The sequence below is a fragment of the Panulirus ornatus genome, chromosome 58 (genome assembly GCF_036320965.1).
Source record: "Panulirus ornatus isolate Po-2019 chromosome 58, ASM3632096v1, whole genome shotgun sequence".
Classification (NCBI taxonomy): domain Eukaryota; kingdom Metazoa; phylum Arthropoda; class Malacostraca; order Decapoda; family Palinuridae; genus Panulirus; species Panulirus ornatus.
The window spans coordinates 12,061,231-12,075,794 of NC_092281.1; the positions used below are offsets into that span (position 1 = coordinate 12,061,231).

At 35.5% G+C, this 14,564-nt stretch overlaps 1 protein-coding gene across 9 annotated transcripts in view; it reads right to left on the reverse strand.

Annotated features, from left to right (window-relative positions):
* MICU3 (Mitochondrial calcium uptake 3) overlaps nucleotides 1–14,564 on the reverse strand; it is a 53,085-nt gene that overhangs the window by 7,064 nt on the left and 31,457 nt on the right. For 8 of the 9 annotated variants that reach the window (XM_071695231.1, XM_071695236.1, XM_071695234.1 and 5 more), the window contains 2 exons: nucleotides 5,218–5,375; nucleotides 951–1,108 (listed from right to left, as the gene is read on the reverse strand). In XM_071695231.1, the coding sequence (XP_071551332.1) occupies nucleotides 951–1,108; nucleotides 5,218–5,375 (316 nt within the window). Of the gene's footprint in view, nucleotides 1–950; nucleotides 1,109–5,217; nucleotides 5,376–12,607; nucleotides 12,820–14,564 lie in introns of those variants that run through there. The other variant, XM_071695239.1, reaches the window with a different exon arrangement.

Consider the following 14,564-nt stretch of genomic DNA (forward strand, 5'->3'; position numbering starts at 1 on the left):
AAATACCTAGTCTCTTACATCAAAAGTGCTGACACACTCACACAGGTGCTCCCAAAACACCTGCCTCTTTTGATCTTTCTTCTCATGGCAAGTTGCATAAGCACTACTAATCATCCATTTCTTAATCCATCTCTCACCATCCACTTTCAGTTTAACCCATATGGTGCTAACAGACTTTAAATATAACTAGTAACACTGCAAGTGAGCCATAACATTGTACAAGACTACATCATGGCAAATGGAATAATGTAAAAGCTGTTTAGGACCTTTTCTGCCCCAGAGAAGCCAACTTTACCAGCTCCTACGTGAAGCACTGCTCACAGATGCACAAGCTCCATAAAATGGGTCCCATGATTATATCAAAATAGCAATAATGACATGCCTACAATCAAATCCATTACTTACTTAATAAAAAAGTAATAACAAACCTGGAAACTAACAGTACAATGCCACAAGTTATGGTATCCAACCAATTCTTATCTTACCATTTACTAAGATGATGTTAAGTATAAAGAAAGCAAAAGGACCGAGATGAAAGCAACTCATATGAATGAAATTGTTACTAGAGTGAAATGATGGCAGGAACAGTTATATTATGGGAAGAACTTATTAGAGTTAAATTAACGGTGAATGAAAAATTAAGGATATTGGGCTACACAGTAAATGAAGTGAGTTGGAGAAGGTATTCAAATACCTCACTTTCAAAATGAAGTGAGTGGGAGAAGGTATTTAAATACTTTACTTTCAAAGTAATTTGATCCTTATTTGTTAAGTGCTATATCTAGGTCTCCTAAATACCAAAATAGCTTTCAAAAGATAATGTAAATGACAAACAGAGGTTGACACATGACTAATGATGTAGGAAACACTGAACAAGTTATTATTCAAACACATGAAAACACACCGTTCCAAATGTAACACATAACCAATGCACACAATATTTCTTATACCTTAAAACCACGATGGAGACGGTCTCGCATTATTGCAATAAATTCTTTGTAACTCAGCTGTCCATCTCCATCATCATCAAAAATTTTGAAAACTGTGTCAACAATGTGTGGGCTTAATTCTTCTCCTGTGCAGATTTTAACAGCACGGTGAAACTCCTCTGTAATGACAGAAATTTTTTTATAAAATATGAATTAGCATCAAACAGATCACTTGAGAAGGCATTCTATTCAATCTGTCTTTCTGATTTGAGTTTTTTAGCCTTCATAATCTTATACCACTGCAGAGCCTTTCCTCATGAAAAGTAAATAATACTTATACATTCTTGCCCATAACAATTTTCATCCTTTACATACACACAAATCTACCCTACAACATAATATTACCAAGATCATTCACACTGTTCTATCCATATCATTTAAGGATAATGGATGTGTTCTATCCTTCTCTTTCAAGGAAAAATCCTCACTTTGCTCCTCCTGTCTGAACTTTATGAATGTACTAATACAAGAGAGGAGGACTTCCAGGCCCTTGATCCCATCCCTTAGTCACGTTCTAGAACACACAGGAAATACATGGGTAGTATTCTTTCTTATCTGTTCTTAAGGTTAAGTTGATATGTTCATCCTATTCACTTTGCACTTCTCACAATTACTTAATTTCAAAACCCTATCTCCCTAAAAACTTATCTAATAGTACCAGCTATCAAGTAACAGCAAGTGAAAATGTAAGTATGGTTTTAAATCCTCTTAGTCTACAGAGCACATTAAAATATGCTTGCAAATGATGCTAAGATATGGAGACACAGGCCAGGATACTGGTCTGCAGAGAACTTCAAAGAAGTTTAACAAACTACAACACTGGTCTGACAAACAGCCAATGAATATCAGTTGAGAGATATGTAAAGGTAGGAAGACAGGAATGGGATGAAACATACTTAATTACATGTACACATTAGAAAGTAAGGAATAGGTTCAGTCACGTTATGGTACAGATCTATGTTTAATTAATACTGCAAATGATATACTGCCAGAGGGACACATCAAATGATATGGGAAATCAACCATTTATATGACAATGTCAAGGGAGCATTCATGAATAGGGATATGTCTAAAATTATTCATTCTCTCTCTCTCTCAAACCATTCGCCACTTCCCGCACCAGCGAGGTAGCGCCAAGAACAGAGGACCGAGCCCCTGAGGGACTACCCCCACCCGGCCCAATTCTCCGTTCCTTCCTTTGGAAAAAAAAAAATTATTCATACAATACAATTTTCTCACAAAATTAGCATAACCATACCTGCATCATCTCCTAATAAAAATAAACAAATAAAAAAGTAATGTCACAGCAAGCTCAGATATGTTTTAAGTGGGAAAAAAATTGAGAAATGAGTTGTAAAAGCAGATTAAGGTGTCAACATAACCTACATTGGGACAAGGAATTTAAGGAAAGAGAGGTCACTGTCTTTAAGGGCAAAGATGGTTATAGTTGATGGTACAGCTGTCTCATCAGTGCTGTTTGGACATGAAGCATGGGACTTAGACAAAAGTGTACAGGACAGTGTGAATGTGTTGGAAATGAAATGTTTGAAGACAATAAGGACAGATGACGGAATAGGAAGTTGTCCTCAGACATTTTCTTTTCAAAGCATACACCTTTTTCTGTACATTTGCACTTGAGGCCTATGGCTCATACACATACAGGACCATCAGGACTACTATACCATCACACAGATCCACCTTTGCCTGTACGAATCAAGCTCTCTTTCCACACACTCCTCAGTGCACCCCACATCTTTACCCCTCATCACTTGTCTCTACAATTCCATCTGCTCCCGTGTCCATCCCACATACTTAAAAGACCCCAACTCCTCCATGTTTTCTCCATTCAAGCTCATATTCAAGCCATACTAACTCTTTCCCTTGCTACACCTAATTACCTTATTTCTATTCATGTAAGCTTTGACACTCCTCCTTTCACTCACTTTCCCAAACTCAGTAACCTGCTCCGGCAGTTTTTCACACAAGTCTGCAAAAAGAGCTAAATTTTATGCAAACAGTAGACGACTCATCTCCCAGACCCCCACTTCCCAAAAAAAATAAATGTAGACCAGCCCCCTCTCTGTAAAACTTATGCATTTAACTCCCACATCACCTCATCCATAAACAGATTAAACAGCCACAGTGACATCATAAACCCTTACTGGAGACTCAACTTCACTTGAAAACACTCACTCACTTCTCTTCCTACAAGCACAAATGCCTTTCTCTCTTGATAAAAGCTCCTAACTGCTTCTGGCAGCTTTACTCTCACACCATATAACTATAACACCTATAGAAGTAGTATGACTCTTACTCTAACATAGCTCCATGTCACAAGCCTGTCACAATCTATCAGCCTATAATCTAAGACATTCTAAATGCCTTCAAAATACTCACTTCATCTTCTCACCTCTTCTTTGCCTCTCACCACTTCTCCATCTACTATCCTATGTGATGCTCCAGTTTGTTCTCTTGTTCACTTCATACTATTCATCTCCATCCAAAAAATTTTCTTGTCCTCCCTGAAGCCTGCCTATATTCTCTAAACCCATTGTTCAATTGCCCTCAGCTTAAAAAAAAAAAAAAAAAAAAAAAAAAAAAAAAAAAAAAAAGGTCACTTCATAACACCTGGATCAGACCTCATTTGGAATACACTGTACAATTCTGAGGCCTCTTCCCATCTGGAACTCCCTCATGGGGGTAACCATGGCAATAGACTTTCCATAACTAAAGATGAGAAACTAAAACAAACCAAAAGAGGAGCAACAAAATAAATCTTACTCACAAATAAGCCTTATGAAGAAAGAATAAGTGACCTAAATTCATTTTCCCTCCATACATCCCTCCAAAAAAAATGCACATCCCCAAGGTGATTTTATATGTTTTCAAAATACTAAATCATTCTGAAAAAATGATGTGAAAATTCCTTCACATTAGTCAGAGATTCAACAACCAAAAATAACTATATAATATCAAAAGGAAGGTGTAATGGCAATGTGGGCAGACATTTTATAACCTGCAGAATTGTGCGACATAAGACAATACCAGATGACATAAATGCAGACTATCAATACCTTCAATTCAGAGCTAGACAACTCCTTCAGTGATGTCTGCTCTTGGTAAATAGACCTGTTTCAAAAAGGAAAATACTGTTAACCGTTTCACTGTGCAATTAATTTTCAGGCTCATTCCCAGATGGTCAATTAACTATCAAAAAACAAAAGTATCTTACTTTTTCGGTATCAAAAAAAGCTTTATTTTCTATATCTGGCATTAACATTCAATAAAATCAATAGCAGTGAAAAACAATGATTTAAAAGTGTCAATTACTGACCAAAAAATCAAATTATCTATATAACATTTTGTATTTGATTTCCAACACAGAAAGTTGCACTTTTTATATCCTGCATCAACCCTTAAACACTAGCCAACAATGGGTGATGTGCTCTTAAAAAACAGTGGCCAACAACAACTGATGTGTTAACCTTTTTACACCTCTGTTTAAATATCCATCTGAATTATCATAATATCAAATGCTTACAGAGATCTCTTCCATTGTTAGAAAGCAGCAGGAAAAAATCTTTTATTCTCAGTATCCCTACAAATGCCATTAATGGTGCACGGTTTTCCAACAATAGATTGTGTATATGGTGACCTTGAGAGAAAAAAAAATTGTTGGATGACCTAAGCTATTATTATAAGGAATATTGATGACATATATCATCATACTACATGGAATTCATTTTGAGATTTTTCCTGCTGGTTGATGAGCATCATACATGAAGTGGTTTAAGGAAGGTATCTTCTGCTTTACCATCCTGTTTCGACTGTACTACAAATAAGATTATGAATATGGATAGTCATGTCACGGACTATCAGGTCTCCTCTTATCTGTCCTTCTCAGGTACTCATATACCAGCAACATCTGACATACAAATTTACCTTATCAACTCAGCCATCTACCTTAAGAATCTGATCATTAAACCTATTTTTGCCTGGTACTATTCACCATTCAGCATGAAGTCTTTAAAGCCTACATTCACATAACCTAAAGCCCTCAGCAATCAATCCACCCAAAAAAAACTTTATATATTTACCTTAAACCAGAGCAACAATTATCTGAACTGACACTCATTCTTTAGCCACTTTTCCAACATATGCTTGTACAGAATCTCTTGGGGAAAAAAATCACAAATGTGCATCTAATGCCACAATTCTATCAACTTACCCTGAGAAATTGGTTGGTCAGCCAGTGTATACATTCGCATTGCAATAGCAAAGTCATCGAGAGTGTTAAGGAATTGGCAGAATGACTTGAACTCACTGAATGTGATGCCTCGCTCTTCAGGGATACGATCAAGCAATCTCTCAAGATACATTTCATACCTATAATAAACAAAATATTTGAGAAGCAAAATATGATAGACTAATCTGTCAATATATGATAATTTGAAATATAACACAGAGGCAGCAAATTTATTCCAATATATTAAAGTTGAGCTTCAAACTTAAAGACTGTTAAAACAAAAAATGAAACACTAAATACTATCTCCAGCAAATGGAACTTGAGGATTTTAAGTGAATACAATAATGGAAATGTGAATGTGATATGTATATCAAACAAAAGTATTCAAATCATAAAATGCAAACTATGATCACAATACAGAATAGAAATATCATACTACAACAAACTATTAAATCTAATAATCAATACTGTTTAAACATTACAGTTTGGGAATATTAAATTTTACTTTAAACATCAAGAAAATAATACAGTAGATTCTACAGTGCATTGCTTAATATGAAATACATATTGATGAACAGTACAAGATTAATATATAACAAAGATTCATGATACAATACTAACAAACTTAAAGCCTTTATGTAAGATAGATCCACAACAGTATACTAACAAACTAAAGCCTTTACTTATGGAATTCATGTATACTTATAAGTTAAGGATTTTTAGCTGTAGCCCTGGGATGTGTCCTTCAACAATTCATAAAAACAAACTTTATCTTAAAATTTTTGTCAATACTTATCACATGTCCAAGGAAGGACAAAGAACAATTTTAACTAAAAGCTTTTACACATCCCCAGTCAAAGGACAGTGTAAATAATGGACAAAATTTCTCTATGGAAAGTACAGAGTTTACAAAAAAAAGCTTGTCCACCTCCCAAACAATTTCAATGGCACACTTACATTTTATTACTTTGTCATCTGTCCTTTGATCTTGATTACCATCTGTAAATGCCTGGGCATGGAACTGGCAAGGTTCCTGAAGTATCCTAGGTCCATGTTTTGGGTACACAGGGACTTGATCTGAATGTGGCAAGGTAATGAGGTGTTGCAAGAAGCAGCCATCCGCTAGTGTGTTCTAAGCACCCAGTGCACCTAGAAACCTCACATGTACTTCTCACTTCAAGGGGAGAATTAATTCTTTCTTCTCCTTAAAAAGATAAAAGCCAACCATCTAGAAGCCAATGTAGAAGAAATATAGTGCCCAGAAGCGAAATACCCAAAATGAAGTGGCAGCCTAGAAGAGTAAAGAAAGGGCATCATACCCTTAAGAGATCCTGAGGCACGCTGATGTGGGTTATTGTACCCACTATATACATTAGCCATGTGTTGCCTTTGAAAATATATGGGGGTGGTGGAACAATGTTTTTTGCATCACTTTATGTGGTTCATTCCCTCCTATGTGGTAAGGTAGAATTTCCCTTTTTATAACTGAAACGTAGTCACCATCTGATCCTTGAAGGATATGGTTATTCATAATATAAAATAAAGAATCAGCAAAACTTGTTCTGAAAAAGACAAGACTTTTCTCTGAATTGTGAAAATATGTGAGCTAATGATTGCCTCACAGTCCTGGCAGACCTTGTTGGACATCAATATGCCAATGGACTTCAGAAATTTTTTTTGAAAATTCCCAAAACAAATATGCAGCATACCTAACAGCTTTTGGCAATCACAAATTAACGCTCAATGACCCTCAAACATTTTCTCATATTGCAAGTAAGGTACATAGTCAACTTAAAGCATGAGTCAAGTGGATGGATGGTATACAGTACTACACTTCCTTTATACTCTCACAGTCATAAAAAACACCTTTGTTAATAAGACACTTTTAGTATATCTGACATGCAAGTTTGAGTGACTGCTTACCTCTTTAATTTAATGACAAGCAAAATTTAAGTGGTGGTGGAAACTAATCGCATACTGCCAAAATCAAAGTCTGTCCTAGATAAGTATTATTTTACTTAGGAAAATAAATACCTTCTGGCTCTGTGCAAACATACAATCAATTTTGATATGCGTATAAATTACACTTCATTCTCAACTACTAAACCTAGATTGAGTAAGGACAAGTGAAACTGAAAAAATTTCCGAGATTTCATTCCTCAAAATATTAGTATCAGATATTCAACAGGCATTGGAGCACCTGCATTCTTGTTACATTCCATTCTTGCCAAATTTACTAAATAAAAACAATTGCTTTTATCTTAAGGTTCCAACACTAGGAAATCATTACACTTCCAGATTTAACATAAAGTTACAGACAAAACTGTAAATCTGCAAACAATGCACTGCTCTTACAATTAAGATACAACTGCGTTATCAAATGCACCTTCTGTCAAGAGAGGTAGAATCAAGCTCAATCACATTGCTTACAGCTTTCTCAAAAATCTGATATCACTCTATGTTCAAGAAAAACTGTCACAAGATCTTGTGATTCAACATCAGTCACTATGACTGAAACATGCTGTTTGACCAGCATTCTGCAGTTGTTCTTATCAAGAGTCAAATGCAATCAGTTCACCAACATGCTGATACTCAAGCTAATCATCATCAGCAAAAAATCTAGATGCAAGAGTTAAAATTGGTGGTGATGCCGACACTGAAACCTACAAAAACATTACAAAAGAGGCCTCTTAATCTGTCTCATCTGCTTTTTTTCACATAGTCAAGGCTGGGGGGAAACAGTCATATTGTTTTGTCCCTAGACACAAGAGAGACCAGCTGATATGACTGATAGAGTAGTGAGAAGTGAAAGTGTGAAAGGCCTTGGAAGTCAATCTTTGATTGCCTCAGTCCTGGAGTTTGTCACTGCCTGAGTGACAGATACATTACAAAAAACTACAGTTTGCTAGTGTGTTGCAACCAGCAAAGATTCCAGGACAAGGATGTATGCAATTCCTAAGCTTACAAGAACAATACAGATATAAATTTTACCTTCAACAGCAAGAACATAACACTTTTTCACCTAAACCTCCACTTTTCCATCAATATTTCATCTGATTTCTCTGTGTTTGCAAACTGTATACACCAGAAAGGAAGTGTAGTTTTAAATGGGAATACATGTGGAGGAGTAGTATTTAAGCATAGGTTGGGGGAGTGGTTGTTTAATGTTTGTCAGATCAATGATGTGTGTACATTCTTAGTCAATGTCATTTTTGTTAGGGGAAGGGGGAATCTGTGAGTACAGTACAGGATACTTAAGTATAAAGCAGGGATAAGTTTTTTGTTTCCTCTTGGGGTATGTTTATTGGTTATGGTGTGGTTCAGGTGGGAGGGGTCAAGCGTTGTTGCAAAGAACTGCATGCCAAGCATATTGAAGTGAGGTTGTAAAGAAGGTTCTTGTTTTAAGCACGTGGTGAGTGTTTGTAAATGCTGCCTAGCAGCAAAAGAATGTTTTGTGGGCTTTGTTTTGTGTGGTTTGCAGTTTTGTTGTTTGCTTTTGACAAGGTGGACAACCAAGCAAGTGAGGTGTAATTTATGGTAAAGTAGAAGAAATGTTCATAGAGAATGCTAAGAGATTCATTTCCTTGTCCAACACTGGTGCAAAAAGCAAACGGAGGGTGTTTAGTTTGTTTATAACCTCTGTACTGATGTTTGTGATGTGAAGATTATGTGGGATTAAATTAGCCTCAAACTGGACAACTGTAAGATGATATGATCGCGGATGGCCAAATTTCACAGCAGGAATTCTGATTGGTTGAGCCCACCTGAAGGGGTTTGCTAGTAAAGGTAAATACTCATGTTTCAAGCTCAGTTTTCCATATCTAATGGCTATCCAAGTGGCAATCTGAAGGAGCCTAATGGGCTATGTAATATACAGTTCATATCTACTTGGTCTTTTTTTTGCCAAAACTTGTATAAACTTCTCTAATCTTTTTTCCTCTTTTTTTCTCGTGATTCTCCATATTTTCTTAGGACATTACTTCTATTTTTCCAATGTTGCATATTTTCTGCATCATTCTTCATCCTTCTCAATAATTTTCATTTCTTCATGCATGCAAACTATGACTGCTAAACTTATTTGATCATCAAATCAAATGATTCTTTAGCAAACGCAACTAGCTTTTGTTCACAAACCCTCAACATATGATAATATGGAGATGGCCAATGACCAGAATATCTGTGGAAGACTACTTGTGCTACCCTACTTGGTACAAATGAAAAATGTAACATGATACAGAGAAAGAGAAAGAGAAACAGGCATTGTGAAACAGATATATAAACAGATAAATGAGCAGGTAGTAAAGAAAATGACAGATAAAGGGATCATATAAACATTAACTTAATATACAAAAGTATCTCACTTGTGGTACATTATATACTTAACAATAGAGCTTTCAGGATAAATCTGAAGGAATCACCAAGGTTGGTGTTGCTGTATGTTTAAATGTGACAAAAAAAATTTCTACATTAAGTGATACTAAATCAATGCAAAGCATAATATGCCAACTAATGATTACAGCAACTTATTTAACTCTGGAAACTAAAGAGGAAAAGACCCAGCAAAAGTGGTAGTATAAAATAAGTCAAAACTTGCAACTGCTGAGACTTTCTGTACTTTGCATATTGCAAAAGTACTGATGAAAAACATACTTGCATTGTTATCAAATAAATATCCCATTAACTCAATTTCAAACAAAAGTTGCAGCTGGGTGTTGTGTGTTGTGGCTGAGGTGCAAACTCACTAAACCATTTTGTGAATATTTTGAATGCTGTGACATATCATATATCCATTAATGAATGTACAATGTACAATTATGTACAATGCAAGTCACAACCATAGTTCTGGAGATGCTTGGTCTATGGTAACACCATACTAGGTAATAACACATAATAACTAACATCCAAAATGGATGTCAAACTTGGATTCTCAAAATATATAAGTCCTATTACAAGATACAAATCAACTCATATCTAAAGCAGACCTAAGAATTCAGACCTATTGCTTGACTGAAAACATCCCATTTGTACTAAAAATATATGGGTGATTATTATGCATTAAAAAGTGTTGTACATCACATAACATTAATAAGGCTCATTGTAAGTAGTAAACAAAGCACTTGCATGACCTGTTAACTTAAAATTTCAGAAAACAAGTTTTAAGCAGGGCATGTCTAAGTGTTCCACATGCTTCCAGAAATATAGTTACATGATATACATTATTCAACATGTACACAAAGTCTACTGCAAATTTTTGGTTATGAAGGATATATACTTATTATCCATAGTGCAACTGTGAGGTGTAATAGGAGAAACATTTAAGCATCTACAATCACCTGGACATCCGCTTTGTAGGCCTGGATTACAATAAAAATGTCTCATAATCATAAAAGTACTGTTAAAATTCAGTGATCATTTAAAGGATGTATCTATAATCTATTATAAAAAACAACTCATATAAATTCATCCAATATCATAATGCTGTCTTTAAGATGGCTTATCAATAAGTTGTCATGAAAAAAAAAAAATTCTGCATCCCACACACAAAAGCTGAACTAATAAATTCTGTGACATAGAAAAATGGAGCACAAAATCATGTAAAATAAATCAAAAGACTACTTTCTTAAGTGGAAGAGCATCTAGTAAGAAGTGAAGTGTCACCTGGATGAGAACTTGAGGCCACAATATTACTAATTTTGTATCTGCATAGGTTCCAGTGGGACTGAGGTAGACACAGATATAGCAATAAATGAAGTATCATGTACAATGTGATAAATGGAAATTTCAGGACGTGTGATTGTTTATAAATTCTTTACTGAGGAAACGACTAAGGGAAATAACATATGAAACGGATGAGTAGGTCTCTGCAGCTTTTTATGACTGAATAAATGTCAAGTGAAAGAGTGAATGAAAATGGGTTACGGAATAAACTTAAGCTAATAATAGTGCAAAAAGTAATAAGAGTATATTTCTTTTCTTCTGATAAGGCTGAGAATGTATCTATGACAAAGTATGAAGGTCAAGTTTTCTTGCCATGGTTTCCAACTTTTCTCTGATGATAATATGAGTAAGAAATAAATAACAATGCATAGTTGTGCAAAACATCAATTATTCTATGTGCAGCATATGCCTTTTATACATTTTCTAATTCTTTGTATTCCTTGACTACTGTAGTTCTAAACTCTAAGCTTTTAATTAAAAGCCTGCCAGTGGAGTTGCAACAGTAACCATAAATTGGCAAGGCTTATGATACACTTATCCATATAAAAAACAACTCCAGTCTTAATATGCTCCCCACACCAACCACACTGTTTGCTCCATCACTCAAGTCTTACGATTTATTTACAGCTTGTGATGTAAAGCTTCATAAGACATGCAACAGACTGACAGATCATATACCAAGTATTGGACAGAGTAACACAAACATGCAGAGTGAATACAATGTGAGGCACCTAAATATTTACTGCATAAAAGTCTCCTCTGTCTTCTCCATTTGGGACCAGCCAAAGTTCAACATGATTCCAGTTAGTTTCTGCACTGTTCTGTAGTCATCTTAGTACATTTTACATTCTTAGTATTGTGCACATGTAATACAAGTCACCATGGACCTTTAAAGGTGCTGTCTGTTTGCCAGTGGGCAGAATGTAAAAACGTGCACAGTACAATCACCTCTCTACTGTCACCTCAGGTGAGTCTGCAACTGTTTCCACAGGATATATATTGTATCATATCATACGTTGTTTTTCAGAGTTTTAAAGTTACAGTATTCCATATCTTCTGAAAGTATTCTTGCAAAAATGAGAACATTCATCTTAGCTCTCTCAAACCACACTCAGGGAAAGGGTTGGAGTACCCATGGCTACATAGAATGGATGAAAACCAGCAGTTGCCAACCCACCATCAGGTGGATTTGTGCCCACCTCAAGTAGTTACACAACAACGGCTCTCAGTTTCAATCTGTTAAACACTACGTGTGACTCAAAATACATTTGGAATGAGTGGGATACCAATGAAGGGTTTACATGGCACAAGCATGCTTAAGTAAAGAAATGTCTTAAAAAAATTCATTTTCTGTACTTGACTGATGCTGACATGTCAATATAGAAGTAAAGTCAGCCAGAGAAAGGAGAGATGAGTCACAAACTTATACTACAGCACTTAAAGTATGGCATCTCTACAGCTGCTTTAACTGATGTTACAAAGACAATTTCTCTTTTGATCAAACTTTCTATTCTCATATCACGATGACCTGTTTCAGTCTATCTCCATAGGAAATATTCACATACCTAGCTAATGAAAGATCAATGATTGGATGGCAGTGTGGAGAAAGATAGTCTAGTGTTTCTAATATATATATATATATATATATATATATATATATATATATATTTCTTTTTCTTTCAAACTATTCACCATTTCCCGCGTTAGTGAGGTTCTGGTCATCCAGATCTTGCTTGTCCCCATTTCTGGATAATGAAAAAATCTTAAAACCATATAAGCACCAGATGACTGAGGTGTATCCAGTTGTTTTTCAGCGGTAGTGTCTTGTGAGTCTTCAGTAAAACTGACAGGAACGAGGTCCCTAGTCTGTAATGTCGGCATCATAGAAGTCATGTGAGTATAGCTGTTGAGTAAGAGAGTTTAAACTCTCAGGTGGAAAGCAGAAGGACAATTTTCCTATGCTGTACTACTTTGCACAGAAATTAGCTTAAGAGTTTGTAATGAGCAAAACACAAGAAAATAATGTCTATATAAAGTATAATAATAACAACAAAACTTAAATCAGTGCTGAAACAAACACTGAATCTAAAGTATAGTTCATAGTATTGGTTTCCCAATACGCGAGTAGTATGTTTGATGAGAATCACTGTGATGGAAATGAGTACAGATATCCCCCACTTTATGGTGCATTCATATACATTATTTTGCATCAGCATTTTCCATGAAAAAATTAATACATTAATACAAACACAAAAGAAAATTATAGCTTCAAAAAAGCATGTTGCAATAACAGATGATCAATCTGGCAGGTGACTATCTGCCAATGAATGGCAGCATCCACCCAGGCAGGCACTCCTATGCACATAGTTACACTATGATGATACAACCCAAATTGTCAAATTGTATTACTAAGTAAAACCTCCTTAGATCTTTTGCAACTAAGTGTGGAAAGTGCCATGCCAGTACTGTGCTTCTAATGAAAAAAAAAAAAAAAAAAGCAAAAGCATTAGCTATGAAGTAAAGTTAGATACTTTGATGCTGGACTGAAGATCTGAACATCCCAGTAAATAAAATAGTTACTCACCAGAAAATTAAAAGTAGTTAACTACCTCTGGACAGAGGCCTCAAATGTCCAGCCTCAGATGAAGAGACAAGGCATCCAGCCATTTGTCTGTAACTCCCTACCCCTGACTGCCTTGACATACAGATCACGATCTACTTTGGGGTAAACGCTATATTTTCAATACCTAAATACTTAGAACAATAATGTATCTCTGTATCTTTGCTTGAAAATTATGAAAATACCACCCACAAATGTAACCACCTAATCCTCCCATTGTATCCTGTGGTAAAACTAGTTACACTGCAAGGTTTTTCAGTTATGATGCATTTTTCAAGAATGCATATTCAACTTAAACTGGGGGACATCTATAGAGTAGGACATCGTTTTACCAGACTTTTGAAAAATGAAAAAACTAGCAAAGGGGTATATTTGTCCATCATGTGCAGTTGGTATGCTGCATCATTTTCAGTGCATCCCAGTTCAACGTGACCTTTGTTTATATGTCTATGTAACTGCCCAACAGTACAATGTTCAATCAGACTCTTGATGTCTTAGGTACTTTTGCATACACTGTACTATAATAACACAAACGTGTAATTCAACAACTCTCTTAGATGCTAGAGACTGGAGTAAGGAATATAGCAACAGAAAAAGTACTAAAAGGCCTATTAAAAGCTGAAAGTTATGAGTCTGTTAGCACAGGTGGAAGACCTTTATGAAAGATGTTTCCTTCTGAAAAGAGTTAGAGAATCAAGTGATAAAGATAAGGAAAGGGGAATAGCTTTCCTATCAAGTATAAAGTAGAGAGACATAATGATCATGGATCGTCAAACTCTTACTGACTGAAATTATCAATTCTGTTTTGCACTCAGCTACTGCAGACAGTGAAGTGTTAAGGTGAGGATATGGACCCATCTCAACAAGTTATGATGACAATGGTCAAGGTAATGCTCATTTCTGACCAATCAATCAGATCCCTGAGGCAAAGACCATTCATTGCCCAACAGGGAAATCCTGCTGAGATACCAGCAACAATATAAACTTATAA